The sequence below is a fragment of the Ambystoma mexicanum genome, chromosome 10 (assembly GCF_040938575.1).
Source record: "Ambystoma mexicanum isolate Mex_15411 chromosome 10, UKY_AmexF1_1, whole genome shotgun sequence".
Taxonomy (NCBI): Eukaryota; Metazoa; Chordata; class Amphibia; order Caudata; family Ambystomatidae; genus Ambystoma; species Ambystoma mexicanum.
This window is the reverse complement of record NC_090932.1, coordinates 679185412-679202922: the sequence shown is the minus strand read 5'-3', so window position 1 is coordinate 679202922 and position 17511 is coordinate 679185412. Positions and strand designations below refer to the sequence as shown.

The following is a 17511-nucleotide window of genomic DNA, read 5'->3' as shown; positions in this document are numbered from 1 at the left end:
GTTATATCCCTAATTAGAGATTGAAATATACAGATTGTCTCAGTTTTCTCTATGCACTTACTTCTCTCAATACACAATTCACTATGGGAAAGGGACAATGTGGATTGTTGGCCAGACCTCCTTTATTTGAAGTTGCCACAAATGGTCGGTTCCATGTCTTAATAACGAATACAAAAATAACGAAATCTTTTTCAGTGAAATAAAACAAACTGAATACAATTAATTTTCTCTTTTTTAATTTGGGAGGGGCCCTCCCGAAGCCCCCTGTTTCCCTAGCTTTATTAAAAACCCACCCACCCACCAACCAACCAAAACCCCCACCCTTTCTAATCCCTCACCCCATATACTTTTACCACATTTTTTTTTCTTGTTATTTATGTTTCACTGAAAAAGCTATTTGTCATTTTATTTTCATTATAAACACTGTATATCCAAATCGTCCATTGAGGACAGAATGTCACCTCCTCAATCATGGCAACACAATTTTTAAGTAACACACCGACCCTTTTTGGGCAGACTTCTCAAAGTGATACAGCCATTTTAACTGTTAGTATTGAAGGGGAAAAAAAGGTTGACAGTGTCAGATTTGAAACCTGTAAATATGCCGTAAATTAGATTTAGTATGACATTTCCTTTTCTTATAACTATCTTTCTTGGCAGAATAGTGGGTATTTGGCATTGTCTACCTTTCATGTAGAGCAGAGCATCAAAGATTTTCACAGCTCTGTCGATTAAGGCACCAATCTCACTTCTAAGTTCAGCAGAGTCCAACAAGTTCCTGCAGACTTTCAGAACTCTCCCAATGAGATCTGGAGGAAGCCAGGTCACCAGCAACTTCACACCAGCGGTCGGAACACTGCTCGCATTTTGCGTGTCTGTCGTGTTGGCACCCGTGCTGCTTTGAAACAAAATGCAAGAGGTTGAAATATTTTACAAAAAACTGGATTCTCAACATTTACAACGCATTTCATAACATGGACATTCTAATCAGTACAACAGGCAGACAAATGTAACTGTAAAGTAAGGAAACAAAAAGCTAACTTTTATGATTCTTTAATCCAGAAATCAGTTTGGGAGAGGCACTAAATCAGGTCCCTCATATCCAGTGATAATGGTTTAAGTTTTGGGGACGCTGAAGGCTGCTTCCCTGCATGACCTCAACTCCTGCTGCCACTGTCTCCCGCTCACCCCTCCATTCTGCTTCTGTCTTCACCCATGCTCCTGGTCTACTGCTTTCCACCATATGTCACACACACCCTCTTCTGCCCTGGGCCTTTCCTCATCGCTAGTATCAATGTTATCCTCCTTCACCTCCAGCTACCATGGGAACAGACAAGAGGCTCAATTTCAGGTTTCCTTGGGTCCCATTTTAGGTCGCTTTGCTTTCCTTACAAGACAATTTCTTATAAACCTCTTGACACAATACTGGACCGCTCACTGAGGTAACGGGGAGCTTTCCTAACCTGTAATGGTCCTAAGCGATTGGGGAAGGTCTTCACTTCTCTCAACCTATTCACCTTGGGCCAGTGGGCCCACCTCGCTGCTTCTCCACCCCACAAAGATGCCAAACTAAGTGTGAAAGGCAAGTAAATAGAAATCACTAAATCCTTTCTGCCTCCATGAAAGAGGTTTGCACAACAATATATGTGGTTTCATTGGTTGTGTGATACTTGTATGGAAATTCTGGACTATCTTGGTTTTTGCCATTAATAGTAGTTCATCTGCATGCCTAGCGCTAGAAAGTGTCAAAGATAGTATATGCCCAGGTTAAGGATCTCAAAAAACTACAAGCAATTTTTGAGATTTGAGCACTAAAGAGCGCACTTTCTAAACTGGTCTTCCACACAAGTTTAGCGTTAAAGGCACATGAACATGTGAGTTAAGAACTCAGCCAATAGCAATGCATTGAGGATACTTAAGAAAAGAAACTTGCAAAGGAATGTTTTTCTATTGGGAAAAACATGCTAGTTCCTAGTTCCTTTGATGCTCGTCAGCCTGGACCACTTTTCATACCTCCTCTCTTCGGGTTTGCTTTCTTGTAATATCATCATCATTCATTATTTGGCTCAAATCCATTAAGATTTCATCAAAATACAGTGATCAACGGTAATCTTTTTTTTTTTAAACATATGTTTATTCAGTTTTCTCATGTGCATAGAAACCACGGTACAGGAGTGACGGTTGACATGATCATAAAAGTGACAGTAGAGTGCATCAAACAATTTACTGATCAACTATTCCTTCCACCAGGGGTTAAACAGTCTACTCAACCCTCCCACCCCTCCTTTGCCCCGCCCTCCCTCTCCTGAACCCTGCAAAGGTCCATCCTTCCCATTCAAGGAGGCTTTAAGTCTGAAGAGGAATGCAGTTTGTTTAATAGCTGACTCCAATCCCCCACCACCCCTTCCTCCGATTCTGGGTCCCAGGTTCTTATCAAAATGTCAAACTCTGCCATCCTCCACCTATGGATGTCCTCGATCCTATGCACCAAGGACGGACACTGGGGCTTCTTCAAAGCAATTGCTACCTGCCTTTTCGCCAGTATCTGCATAAACTGAGCCATATGTCTCCTAGTTTTAGTCCTTTCATTTTCCTTGGGGGGGTTACACTAGCATGTTACCAGGTGATCCCAACACGTTAGGAAATTTAGACTTTGGCATGATGTGAGTTGCAAACATGACTATGATCATGCACTTTGCAATTTTTTGACTTTAGCGATTCCTCTACATAATTTTGTTCCACATAAATCATTTTCTTCATTATCTTTTGAACATGTTTCTCTCATTCATTCAGTTCTTTTCTTTTTACTAAAACATTCCTTCCTCTCCTTTTTTTTCTCTGTTGTTTCCCACAGGGTCTTGCTATTACTGCCCTGATGAAGGCGGAGCTGGTAACGCTGAAACGCAATATTGTCTAGAGGGGATTGAAGGTCCCTCAGAATAACATCTGATCTACATTGGACCTCCTGTCTATAACAATACATGTTTTGTTGTTCCTTCAGTTAGCCAGGATCTACAGAAACTTTTGTTCAGTATCTCAGTTGGTTTTCGGAGATCACTGTTTATTGAATTAGCCTGATTCATTTTTTGTCATATCAGCATTGTTCTTATTTCCTTTTCTTCCCCCTCATGCGTTGGCAGACCCCACCCCATTTGTGTATGAACAAATATTCCCACTGGGGTGTTACTGATACTTATCATGACCATATAATATTGAAAAAAGTATTTGTTACCTTTTTCCAGTGTTGATGTCTCTACATTGGTAGAAATATTTCCTTTACTTTTGTTTATGTCTCATTGATTTTTCCATTTTTTCTTCTTTCCTTTTTAACTAATATTCAGGATTTTTGTTTAGCAATTTTGCATTCTGATTTATGTCAAGAAGGAATGTTTTTTTATATGTATGTAACCTCGTAAATGTTTTATTGATTGTATTTGCACGGATGTTTGCACATAAAGTCTTGTCTTTAACTTACAATAATTTGCATGACTATTTTTGATGTGTTGTATTATGATGGATACCAATTATATGTAGATGCTATTACCCCTAATGGGGTACTTAGGTTTGGACCAGGGGCAGGACCTTAATGCATTCACACCTTCCTATAGGCCAACCTACATACGTATTAGTACCTTGTGTTTATCCTAGTTTTAGGCCTTTTTCCTCCTGGCATCTGACCCCACAAACACACTCTCATGCTACATTCAAAGCTAGAAAGCAGCAGTTCATTAATCTTTAATATCACTGCCTGCCAGTAGCGTGCAACCACAGAACATCCACACATCCCCACAGCATGTGCCACATCTCTGCCGGCCCAACCCCGCATCTGGGGATATCCCGATTTAAGGTGTTGTTCATGGCATGTAGTTTGGTCGGTATATGCCAAAAAGTCTGAGGTCAAAAAGACGTACTACCAAAAATCCAATCCCATTTGTTTGCATAGGTATATGTGGGGGGTAAAGTTAATGGAAAACATATAGGCGTAAGGTGGGGAGATTTGGGGGTCTCCCCTCATATATATATATGACAATGCATTACTTACCGTAAAAGCATTTCTGATGATTGTATCTGCTTAGATTCACATGCTGTGCATAGGTCCGACATCCAGTGGTCACTGCAGAGTATTGCATTTTGTTTTTCGTAGTCAAAAAGGGGACGTCGACAAGGCGTGTCTGTATCACTATCCCTATAGTGACGTGCGTTGTACCCACAATCCCTCACGCGTCGAGGTCCCTCTGTTTGTATTTTTTCTGCCCTGAGGGAGCCTTCTATACGTGAGTGAGTACAGAAAAGAGAGAGATGTAGAAAGATGTCTATGTTCCTTCCATCCGAGCGGGGAGGAAGGGTGGCCGCATGTGAATCTAAGCAGATACAATCATCAGAAATGCTTTTACGGTAAGTAATGCATTGTCTTCTGATGTTTGTTAATCTGCTTAGAATCACATGCTGTGCATAGACTAGCGAGCAGTACCCGGAGTTGGCGGTGGGTTATGAGAAGGAACAGTAGAGAAAAGATGTCTTAATACTGCCTGTCCCACCTGGGAGTCAGATCTAGAGTGTGCATCTAGACAGTAGTGTTTTGTAAAGGTGTGCACAGAACTCCAGGTAGCCGCTTTGCAGATGGACTCAAGGGGAACATTTGCAATGAACGCTATGGAAGCCCCAGTGACTCGAGTGGAATGTGCTCTTGGCTTGAAGGGTAGTTCTCTCTTAGCAAGAGAGAAACAGAGAGTGATGCATTGAACAATCCATCTAGATATAGTGGACTTTGAGACTGCATCTCCTTCTCTTCCTGCTGCCACCGAGACAAAGAACTGATTAGTCTTTCTCAGTGGTCTGGTTCTTTCCATGTAGAACATGACCGCTCTGCGTACATCTAGTGTATGCAGACTTTTTTCTCCCAAGCTGGAAGGGTTTTGAAAGAACGTTGGTAGTTCTATTGACTGGTTTACATGAAATTTCGAGATGAATTTTGGTGCAAACCTTGGTTGTGTGCGTAGAACCACCTTATCCTTGTGAACTGTTACGAAGGGGTCTAGAAAAGAAAGAGCCTGTAGTTCACTTACTCTCCTAATGGAGGTGATAGCTATTAGGAAAGCAGTCTTAAGAGTGAGGTCCTTAAGAGTTGCCTTGTGCATGGGTTCAAAGGGAGGGCCCATGAGTCTAGAAAGTACCACATTTAAGTCCCATCCGGGAGCTGGGTTAGCTATCGGAGGGTGTATTCTCTTTACCCCCTCCATGAAGGCTTTGATAACTGGCATCTTCCACCACAACACTTTAAGTTGGGAAGTGGTGTATGCAGAAAGTGCCGCTAGGTGGACTTTAATGGAATTGAACACTAGACCTGAATCCAGTAAATGGGTCAAGTACAGAACAATGTTCGTGGGAGAGCAGTCAACCGGGTTGATGCTCTTACCTCTACACCAGATGACAAATCTTTTCCACTTGCTAGAATAGCAGTGGCGAGTATTAGGTTTTCTGGCTTCCCTGAGGATGTCCATACATCTCTGCGGGAGTTGTAGATGTCCAAATTCTATGATCTCAGGAGCCAGGCTGCTAAGTTCATGGTGTGAGGGCATGGGTGCAGTGTCCTGCCCTTGTCCTGTGACAGCATGTTGTACGGGCAGGGAAGTCTCACTGGGGGAGATAGGGACATCTCCATCAAGTGAGCGAACCATGGCTGCCGTGCCCACATAGGGGCCAATAGTATCATGGTAACCTGCTCCTGGTGCATCTTGTGCACCACCTTGTTGAGAAGGGGAGTCGGGGGAAAGGCGTAAACAAATTTCCCTGACCATTGAATCGACAGACCGTTCCCCTTGGACTGGTTTTGGGGGTACCTGGAGGCGTAACTTTGGCATTGTGAGTTCTCCAGTGTGGCGAAAAGGTCTATTTCCGGGAATCCCCATTGCGTGAAGACGTCTAAGACAATGTCTTCGTGCAATTGCCATTCGTACTCTTCGGGCAGGGGGAAGTCTCTGCTGAGTTCGTCTGCTAGCAGATTGAGTTCCCCTGGTACGTGTTGTGACAGTAGGAACATGTTGTGTTTGAGAGCCCACTTCCATATATTCTGGGACAGCTTGGACAGTCCTGGAGAGTCGGTTCCCCCCTGCTTGTTCATGTAGTACATGGCTGTGGTGCTGTCTGTAAGGACCATCACTGCCTTCCCTTGTAGGTGTTCCTGGAAGGCATTTAGTGCTTTGAACACCGTTAGTAGCTCCAGAAGGTTTATATGCTTGGATGCTACGTTCGGAGTCCAGACTCCGTGAGCAGTTTGATGGGATAGGTGAGTCCCCCATCCTGTGAGGGATGCGTCCGTGGTTAGAGTGGCCTCCACCGCGGGTGTGGCAAAGGGTTTCCCTATTATCAGGTTTTCCTTTGTCCACCACCGTAGCGAGAGAACCAAGGCCTGCGAGACCACCACTAGATCGTCCCATTGTCCGCTGGCCTGACACCACTGGCTGTTGAGCCACTCTTGCATTGGGCGCATGCACAGGCGTGCGTGAGGTACCAAATAAATACACAACGCCATCATACCTAGCAAACGCATCGCTTTGTGCACCGTCACCTCTCGACCTGCCACATATTGGGGGATCTGAAACAGCATGTTTTGGACCCTCTCGTTGGAGGGGAAGAAGAGGCCGTCCTTTGTTCGAATTAGAGCCCCTAGGAATTGTTTGACTTGGCTGGGGTCTAAGCTGGACTTCTTCTCGTTGATGGAGAAGCCCAGTTGGAACAAAAGGTCTACAGTCTTTTGGGTGTTTGAGAAGCATGTCTCGTAAGAATCCCCTGTTATGAGCCAGTCGTCGAGGTAAGGGTATACTGGGATGGATAACCTGCGCAGGTGGGCCGCTGCCACTGCCAGTACTTTCGTGAATACCCTTGGTGCAGATGCTATGCCGAAGGGTAGCACTCTGAACTGGTAGTGTTTGTCCTCTATCATGAACCTGAGGTATTTTCTGTGCGCTGGCAACATTAAAATATGAAAGTATGCATCTTTCATGTCTAGTGTTGTCATGTAATCTCCCTGTGATAGCAGTGGGATCACTTCCTGTAAGGTCACCATACGAAACTTCTGGGGTTTGACAAACTTGTTCGCTGGGCGCAGATCTAATACAGGGCGCATGGTTAGATCCTTTTTGGGTACAAGGAAGTACACTGAATAAATACCTTCCATTACCTGAGATAGAGGCACGACCTCTGTGGCTCCTTTTTCCAGCAGTTGGTCCACTTCTTGGAGAAGGATGGCGAGGTGTTCTGGTGTCATGCGGCGTCCCCTCGGGGGTCTGTATGTTGGGGAACTGTTGAACTCTATACAGTAGCCGCGGGCTACGGTGGAAAGTACCCAGCGGTCTGATGTTATTCCCTCCCATGCTGGAAGAAAGGATGTTAACCGGCCCCCGACCGGCGTTGCATGGGAGGGGACGCGAATCTTCGCGTCACTTGGTGGTGTTGTTGGCTTGGGAGCCTCTGGGGGTGGAACCCCGGCCTCTTTCCTGGCCACGACGTTGACCCCTCTGATTGTACTGGCCGCTATTACTCTGGTAGTTGCTGGCAGAGTACTGTTGTTGTTGGTTTTGTTGCTGCCGTTGTCCACGAAAAAAGCGCTTATTATCAAATCCCGGCCTATTAGGAGGTTTAGAAATTTGGTCTAAGGTCTTTATAGTATCAAATTCTTTTTTCGCGTTCTCCAGCGCGTCATCCAATGCTCTCCCAAAGAGGATGGATTCCTCTATGGGTTTATTAATAAGGGTTGCTTGTGTTTCCGCCTTAAATCCGGAATTGCGAAGCCAGACGTGACGCTTCAGTAAAATTCCTTGTACCAAAGTGCGGCCAGCCGTCTCTGCTGCATCGAGGGTATTCTTGACGATGCTTTGATTGACCAGAGAGCCCTCGTTAACTGTAGCCAGTAAACGAGTCCTTAGGGGTTCGGGAGCTTCTTCGATGTCCTGTCTGAGCTTAGCCCATTGAGCATCGGCGTAGCTTGCCAATAGGGTATTATTATTGGCGATTCTGGTAGAGAATGCTGCAGAGGTGGTGATTCTCTTGGCTAGGGCATACAGCTTCTTCCCCTCTTTATCTGGGGGTGCCTCGCTAGTAGATAGTGGGACTCCTGCCCTTTTTCTGGTGTTGGTCACGACCAGGGAGTCCGGGATTGAGTGACCCTTAATATATAATGGGTCTGATTGAGAGGGAGAGAACAGTTTCTCAATCCTTGGATTGACCCCTCTCACCAATGCAGGAGTGGAAAGAGAAGGTGTAATACGTCTCTTAACTGAGGCGAGGATAGGTATAACCTGGCTAGTGGGGGGTTTTTCTTTGATAATCCTCTCCACAAAATCGGTGTCTGGGGTGACGTCTCCAGTTTCGATTTCGAAATGCGCTGCTGCCTTCTTCAGCAGTGCATTGAAGGTGGGTTGATCATCGACAGGCGAAGGGTTCCTGACTGGTGTAGTTTCAGTAGACCTGATGACTATACTGCTACTGCCTGTGTCAGTCGACCTAGCCGGTGACTGCCAGGGATTTTGGTTGCCCTTGCCTGTGTCTTCCTGGAATCCTTCCTCACATAGGTTAGTTTCCTCGTGAAAACCTTCCTCTTCTTGTTGGTCCTCAACATATGTGAACTCATCTTCCTCTTGGAAGAAGGTGTCTTCCTCAGTGGGATTGTAAGAGTTTATGTCCTCCTGTATGGGGTTATAAAACTTCTGGTATTTAGCCCTTGGACTCTCAAGGGGTGCCTCCCTTGGTCTCTTGGGCGCCCTGTCTTCTGGGATGGACATGAACCTATCTAGTTTGTCCATACAGGTCTGGAACCTTTCAAAGGTTTACTGAGGTCGGCCAGGACGGTCTGGTAAAGAAAAGGGGGTTTCTTCCTCCTGTAATTGTCTGGTTCTGTCCCATAACGTTGAAGAAAGGGAGCCTTTGCCTTCTGAGTAGCCTTCTTGCTGGCTAGGGCCTTCCGACGGCGTTGGGAACTGACCTGATCTGTTTTCCGGCAACTTCGGCGTATCTTTAGCCTTGTGCGTGGTTTTCGGCGTTTCACTCGCCGTACGTCTTTGGCCGTCCTTAAATGCTATGCGCGCGAGGCTTTCGGCGATCATTCTCTCTTCCGAGGGATCGGTCGCCGTCGCGCTATGGAGCGTCGAGCCTTTGCTCGTCGAGTCATTGGTCGTCGAGTCCTTGTTGGCAACGTGAGCGCTCTTGCGATGCGTGTCGCCGGAAATTTTGGTGTTAGCGCCCTTATTTTTAGAGTGCCCAGTCGCCTGTCACGGAAGCGGTGGCGGGGAGGGCTGACGACCCTTACGGTCGGTGGAAGACATCGGTGGGCCCGGCGTCCCCATTGGCGCTATGGCCGTCTTCGTCTTCGACGAATGTGTGCCTGGGGGTATGTGCTTTGGTGTTTTTCTGTGTGCGTCCTTGTCGCCGGGGTGTTCATCCCCATAAACTGGGCGTGAGCCGGGCTTGTCGGGGCCGGGGACGGACGCGAGGGAGGGATCTATCGTTATTGGTATTAATAACAAACGACCAAAGGTCGAAGAAACTATTTGGCAATGTCTCTCGAGGAGCTCCGCATAAAGGCGACCAGTAGCTGGGCGGAAAAAAACAATCTGAGGGACCTCGACGCGTGCGGGATTGTGGGTACAACGCACGTCACTATAGGGATAGTGTTACAGACACGCCTTGTCGACGTCCCCTTTTCGACTACAAAAAACAAAATGCAATACTCTGCAGTGACCACTGGATGTCGGACCTATGCACAGCATGTGATTCTAAGCAGATTAACAAACATCAGAAATATATATATATATACACACAAACAAATGGGAGGAAAAAAAAAGAAGAAAATATGGCTTTTGGTACTTGATCTTTTTGACCTCGGTCACACAGATCAGTTTGGTCGGCGTCATATAAACCCCATGTAAGACGTTAAATTGAATCAGTTGGAAGCTGGCATTTCTCGAAACTTTCCTAACTTGATCCCATATTTTCCCCCATTCTGTCTCCGAAATATGGTCCCCCATGTCCCTCTCCCACTTGCTCTTGACCACCAGTTCCTTTGAGGGGAATGCCCCTCCATATTGCCCAAAAGATTCGGGAAATCCTAGCCCCCCCTGGCAGCCCCCATTGTGAGTAGCACCTGCATCAACAGGCTTGTATCTAGCTCTTCTGGTATATCTTTGCACATGGCAGCCAGTCACTGACCCATACGTAAAGGATCTGCCCCCTCGAGAGCCCATATCAAACCCTCTACTCCTCAAATGACATCAACCTCCCACCTCCAAACAAATCCCCAACTGACCGATAGCCCCTGTCCCCAAGATCCGAGAATCCCACCCGCCGTATCACCGCCCACACTCCACGGCAAGTCAGAGCATTATAGCCTAGTTACTTGTAGTTTCCCTAGAAGCTTCCTCCAAGTCTCCCGCGCCACCCGAAATAGGTCAGTGGCTCCCTTTCCCCCATTGTACCCCACAACAAATCTATCCCCTGCCGAAGAGCCGGGAGGGCTCCCAGCAGGCCTGTCATCAATTCCCCCCTGGTTTCTGCCCACACTAATACCACCTGCAGCTGCACCACCACACAATACCATTCATAGTTTGGCAAATTGAGACCCCCTCCAGGGATAGTAAAGAAGCCTCCGAACTATGACCATTTTACACAGTGCTACCCTCCCCATCAATGATAGTGTTGTTTTTTCCAAAATTGGATTGAATCCCCTATCCTAGATAGCACCCAGCCCGTATTATACATAAAAGTGTCCTCGAGATTATGAAAGATTTGGATGACCAAATATCTAAATTACTCCACTTCCATCAGAGAAGGTAGTGAGATCACGGTCGCAAACACCCCCCAGCAGAAACAGTAACCGATTTTCTTCATTAATATGGAATCAGGACAGTTTCTGAGAATTCCCCAGTATCTCCAACAACAATGGCAAGTTGTCCAATGGGTTCCCCATGCACAGCAGCAAATCATCTGCATACAAAGACGACATGCCTCACCCCACCCGCTAATATCCCTGCCTCGCTCATCTCCTTCCCAAGATACCATTCCAGCGGTTCCAATGCCATCAAAAATAATATTGGGGAGACTGGACACCTCTGTCGCGTCCCTCTACCCAGCGTCCACTGCAGTAATGCCCAAACATTCTTCTTCACTTTTGCCATTGCCCTATTGTTTAAGAGCCGCAGCCACCGGCAAACATTATCCCCAAACCCAAAGGCATTCAAAATTCGAAGCAGCCATTCCACCTCCAGTCAGTCAAAGACCTTCACTGCATCAAAAGAAGCCAACGCCATGTACCCCTTCGAATCCTTAACCTGGTCCGTCACGTGATGCAAGCAGCATAAATTAATTGCGGAATTGAGCCCCTCTATGAATCCGCAATGGTCGGGGTGGACCAGTGCCGGAGCCACCCTGGACAATCTGGTAGCCAAGATCTTTCCTAGAATATTTGCATCAACATTTAGTAATGAGATTGGGCGGTAGGATGCGCAGTCCCGATGGTCTTTCTGCTACTTGCACAGGACAGTTATTACCGCCTCCCTCATCAAAACAGGAAGAACCCCTGCCTCAAAGGCCTCTTCAGAGACTTGCTTAAGTCGGGGGACTAATAGGTCAGCATACTTGCAATAAAACTCAACCAGGCATCCATCACGGCCAGAGATCTCCCCTTCCGCATGGATTGGAGCACCCCACTTCTTTCAAACTCTTCAATAGACCCCTCCAGCCCCTCTCTGAGGTGCCCAGCCAGGACTGGAAGCTGAATGAAGTCCAGCAGTTCATCCGTATCTGCTGCAGAGTACATGCCCTCGCTAGTGTATAAGGATTGATAGAAGAGCCGGAACGCCTCGTTCATACCTCCTGAGTGCTCAATATGTCTCCTGAATCCCGCTGAATCTGTGTTATGGAATGTCAAGGTTGCCCGGCGGATCAACCAGGCTAACAGCCGCCCGGCCTTATCCTCTTCCCCATGAATCTGCATATCCCGCCTACTCCCATCAAACCTGGTTAAGGAGTCCTTCGCCTCGCGATGGGAGCTCAAGACCATGGCCAGTTCTTTCCCTACCTGCCGCCCCTCTCCAAATCTGACACTATCCCCTCTATCTTTTTCCAACGTATTCTGCAGTGTCCTCCAAATTCTGGTTATGTTGGATATACAACCTCCTCGGATTGTAGCCTTGAAGGCCTCCCACAGAGTCCACGCTCCCTTCACCGACGGCTCATTAATGTCAAAACACTACACTGCTTCCTCCCGCAAAGATCCCCCAATGCCACATCTTCCAGAGCCATAGTTGGTAGGCGCCACAGTCGTAACAGTGATCTTTTCCACAATCCCTCCAGCTCAGTTACTAAGGGCGAGTGATCTGATCTGAGAGGACCCTCCCCAAGTATTCCATGTCGCCAAAAGTGTGAAAATACTCTGCCCCAAAAAATTTATAATCAAGGCGTGAATAAGATCCATGTGCTACCGAAAAGAATAACCCCTCTCCTACCCATGCGGCTCATGCCATAATTCCACCAAGTCCGTAGAGATGCCGCCTGCTATTTCAGTAGGCCCGACTTTCCCTGTGCTATCCATTTCAGGGTCCAAGAGACAATTGAAATCCCTCCCCCATATGAACAGCCCCTCCCGATGTCCTCCCACCAGACTCAATACCGATGGGAAATATTCTTTGTCATCCACATTGGGTGCATAGGAATTTACCACACATAGCCCTCTCCCCTTGAACGTACCAAGGAGCACTACCGTCCTCCCCACTTCTTTAGTCAAAACCTTATCCACTTGGACAGCAACACCCGCCGCCACCCAAATCAGGACCCCCTCAAGCATATAATAAATAGGATGTTCCCACCACTGCCTCCCCCCACCATCGCCTGAGCGAGTCCAAGTCTTTACAGACCATGTGAGTCTCTTGTAGCATGGCCAGCTGGACCCCATGCCGCCTCAGGAACCCCCTGACTCACTGGCACTTAAGCCATTTGCCTACACCCCAGACATTCCAAGCCCTGATGTACAGACTATCAAACCCCATGCTGGACACACATCAATAGACCCATCCTCTCACATCCCATCCCCCAACCTGCACTTGCGCTGTAGCGAAAAATAAAACATCTCATCCTGCACTGTTAAGCCAACTACAAACCCCAGCCAATTGTGTAAACGTGCCCCAACTGTCTGCCCGACTAACCCTGCCAACAATAACCTTCCAAACCGCCCACCCAATCCCTCACCAGTCCACCCCCTCCCCTAGTCCTCCCCACACCCTCCCCTGAACCTCTTCGAAACAAGTGATTGCCCCCTCCACGCCTATATCCCCTCAACTTCCTGGCTCCCCCAACATAAACTGCTCACTTCGCCCCACTCTCCTCCCCTCCCCTCCCCTTTCCCATGCCCCGCAAAACCAGACCCTGCCACTCTTGACCCTCTGGCCACTGCCCCCATACTACTCCCCCCCTCCCATGGTTGAACGACTGTTGGTCCAGGGGTACCCCCCTAACCTTTGTCTTGCCCTGTCCCGCCTCGCCTTTCACAGTGATTATCTCTCACTTCCACAATCCCAGGACCTCCAACAACTGTCATAGCCCCGGTGCAAGCCACCACTGATCAACCTCCAACCCGATGCACCCCTCCACACTCCCCACCCAGTGAGCATGGGCACTGTGTTCAACCAGTTCCACACTTCCTGCAGTAATGCAAAGAACCAGGATTTTCTATTGCAATGACCATCAGTTTAGCCAGGTAGTACATCATATATTTAATGCTAAGTTCTTTAAGGTGCCATCTCACTCCATCATACGTTCTCCTCTGCCATTGTACCTCCAAAGTGAAGTCTGAAAAGATGAAGGGCCTCATTACACGGTAGGCGGTAAGGGTTTACCGGTACCGGTATTTTACCGGTACCGGTAAATCCTTACTGCCTTACTACGAGGTCCCTTTGCGGGTTGGGGAATTTAACGCCTACTTTTTGCAGGCGTTAAAAACCAACCTGCAAAGGGACCAGTGGAGCTAATTACGGTACCGTAATTAGCGCCTTCCCCATTCCGATTGAGCCCTATGGGGCAAAAATGGGAATGGGGAAGGGCAATGGTGGAAGGGGGAATTACCGCCCCGCCAACCTTGGAATGGGGCGGTAATTCCCCTTTCCACCAAGGCAGTGCCAGTATTTTACCGGCATGAACCATGGCGCTAATAGCGCCATGGTTCTCCGCCTACCGTGTAATGAGGCCCGAAATTTCGTATTGGCCACCTCGTAGTAGCTGATGTTTCGGGACTCCTGCAGGATCGCATACCTGTCCCTGAAATTCAGAATTTTGGCCATCATCACCCTTGGCGGCCTGCCAGGTGGCGGGGCCTTGCCCAGCACCCTGTGCGTCCTTTCGACTGTATAGAATTTAGAAAGTCCCTCCATGCCCAAAGTTTCCAGGATAAGGTGTTCCACAAAGAGCTCCACACTGGGCCCGTCCTCCCTCTCAGGAACCCCTACCAAACAGATATTGCAACACCTGTATCGACCTTCAGCGTCCTCCTCTCTCGTCTCCAAAGTCCTTGTTGCCCCCACTAGGCCTGGCACCTGGTTCTTGAGATGATGCAGGTCATCCTCCACCATACTCATTAGTTGCTCCACTTCCGTGACCCTTTAGCACACCTTCCGCAAGCCCGCCCACACAAGGGGCACATCCACCCCCACTTCTTTGATACTCCCCTCAAGGGAAGCATTGGTGGCTTCAATAGCTTCCATCAGGGTGTCCAAGGTCACCCTCCCCTCCTATCGCAGCAACCTCCACCACCTGGCTGACCTCCTCATGCTTCTGCTGCCTGCCCTTGGGGGTCCGTATACTTATCCATTTTCTGCTGGCATTTCACCATTGTCTCCAACTTTGGCCTCCTTGGCCCACAGGCCCCGGCCTCCTCACAGTCTGAAATCTGTGCCTCTTTCTGCTAAATAGGGCAGAGGGGTCCACCTCTCCCTTTGGGGCACCTTCTGCTTCAGGGGTGCCGCACCCCACCTTCCTCCAGTACTCCCCCCTGGCTCCTGGTAAGATGTGCCCCAGGGGTCTCCAATGGAGGGCCCCCACTCCGCAACACTGCACCACACCACCAAATTAGTCTAAGCCCGCCATGCCTCCAACTCCTCAGGGAACACAATCCATGAAGACGACCCAGGCCCTGTGTAACCCCAGGGCTCAGGACTGCCTTTAGGGGTTGCTCCACTGCGGCCCCCCTCTCCTTGCTGATTGTCTAAGGGAATATCACCACCTGGCACCCTGCCAAACGTCTGCAAAAAACATCACCCCAGGAGAGGTCACCTCCACCCCTGGAATGCCTCCCAATCCTGCCACTTGTCTGTCCCACGTTGCCTCTGCTTGCTCCTACTGTGCTCCAGAAGGGTCTCCTCTCTACGCCCTGCAGCCTGCACTCTCACTGGCCTCCACACCACACTTTCCTCTGGTAAGCCTCTCTACGGGGGACAGGATGCCCATGGCCCACTTCCCGAGGCCGCCAGCACTTCGTCAACTGCTCCCCTTGAGTCTGTGGCCGAGACGACCATCACTGTCTTGTTGCCTCCCCGCCTCACACATTAGCCTCCTGGGGGCCGGCTACATCTACCTTCTGTCTCCTGGTGCTCTCAGCTCCATTGCTGTGGTCACGGACCCTGCTGCACTCCGCCACAGCCTGCAGTCTGGACCGTGTACCTGCACCGTCTGCTGCCGGCTCCAAGCTCACTCTCGGCAGCCCCCTACTGCCACGGTGGCCATCTTGTTATCACGGCTTCACCACCGCCCCCACCAACACAACCTCCACTGCCAGGGCCTCACTGCTGCTTGCCCCTCATCACCAGCCCGTTCGGCTGCTCCCCAGGATCACTGGGACCATGGCCCCTTCAAAGCTTCAATTTCAGGAGGGAGGAAGCACCATAGATCAGGGAGAGAATACGCGCAGCTCAACTCAAAGCACCAATTTACACCATTTGGAAGCATTCACAGATGCACTCATGTCGATAAATCGAAGCCAGCACTAACACCTTAGCCTCAGCATCCAAGCCCAATAAATATATTTGGCTACATTGCAGACAACAAATGGATCCCATGCGAGAGCAAAGCAGAGCATTGCTTCTGAGTTGGTCAATACTCCCGCCACTCTTAAAACTGGCTTTAGGTACAATGATCTTAATGCACTAAGGCCTGGGCAACAAAATTGAAAATGGCAAGTAGTTTCCATACTGGAAGTACATAATGGCTCCAAATCCTCTCTTTCCTGCTCCAAGATTTCGTAAAGGAGGCCAGTCTCAAGGTCCCTATATGAAAATCAGAGTATAGGGCTGTAACGCTTACCTGATATCCTGCAGAAGTGTCTGGACCTCTCATTGTGTTGCGTGGTCCATACTTCTCTCTATCCCCAAGCCTGTGCAGCTTGGTATGATAAAACACTGACTTGTTTAGGGAAGGAGGGTCTGGAAGTGTGGGCTGTGGTGCAGGTGATTCCCGGGATGGAGTGGTAGCTGCAGTGTCTGTGAGCTCCCCTACAACGGAAAGACAATTACTTTTATGCTGACTGCCCCTCCCCACTATTCTCTTGCTCTCATATGCACCTTGGGGAAGGCAGGGCTCACCTTTTGGTGTAGTTTCTGCTATGTTGAGTTGTGCCATTGTTTGCACCAGTGACCAGTTCCTTCACTGGCTGTTGCTAGTCCAGACCTGCTGTGACTTGCTTGGTGCTTGCTTGGTCTGGGAAAATAACTCTGTGCCTCCTCCCATCTGTTTATGTTGGCTAATACTCAGTCTATTGTCTTTGTTTATCCTCCTGTTGTTCTATCTCCTTTTAGAGTCCTTCTGCTATATGTAGCTTTATAATGCTCCTTCTTTCTATAAATGTATATCCTTGGTGTTGTGCTTTCCTTTGTTTGTGCAGCGCTATCTTCTCTGTCTTTCTCTCAGATGCGCTGTTGTTCCCTGTGTAGTAACGGGTTTCACCTTGTGTCTTGGCAGGTTGCCAGTCCCAGGGGTGCGTGCAGAGAGAGCGCGGAGCGGCAAAGAGGTGCAGACAGCAGAAGCGATGGGTAAGTATTCTTCAAGCTGGTGCTAGTTACATATAGTGCAGGATTGCTGCTTGAGCCTTACAGTCTTTCCGTGCTTTCCTTGCAAGTGCGGAATCATGTCAAGAATCTGCTTTGGTCCAGAGGTCGTGCCACGGTAAGCGTTATGCTGCTTGTGGAGCAGATGCAACGCGAAGCTCAGGGTGTGGCTTTTATAGCCCTGGGTCACTCGCTGGTAGAATGGAGCGCGTGGCATCCACCAGGGACTATGGGACGTCCAGCAGCCATATTGGGTTCCTGATTAGGCCTTTAGTATGGCGCCCATCTTGGAAGGATGGTCTGCCTCCATGGTTCCGATGCCTAAGCCAGCAGTGCACCAGCGGAGTCTAGTCCTCCCCATTGCTGAGGCTGTTCCTACTCTTGTATTTGACACATGCGCCTATAGGAGCAACAAGGGCGGTAACAGGAGCCA

At 48.6% G+C, this 17511-nt stretch overlaps 1 protein-coding gene across 3 annotated transcripts in view; it reads right to left on the bottom strand.

Annotated features, from left to right (window-relative positions):
* Window positions 1-17511, bottom strand: part of ATR (ATR serine/threonine kinase) — a 1676349-nt gene that overhangs the window by 1419323 nt on the left and 239515 nt on the right. For 2 of the 3 annotated variants that reach the window (XM_069618270.1, XM_069618272.1), the window contains exon 7: window positions 687-898. In XM_069618270.1, the coding sequence (XP_069474371.1) occupies window positions 687-898 (212 nt within the window). The remainder of the gene's footprint in view (window positions 1-686; window positions 899-17511) is intronic. The other variant, XM_069618271.1, reaches the window with a different exon arrangement.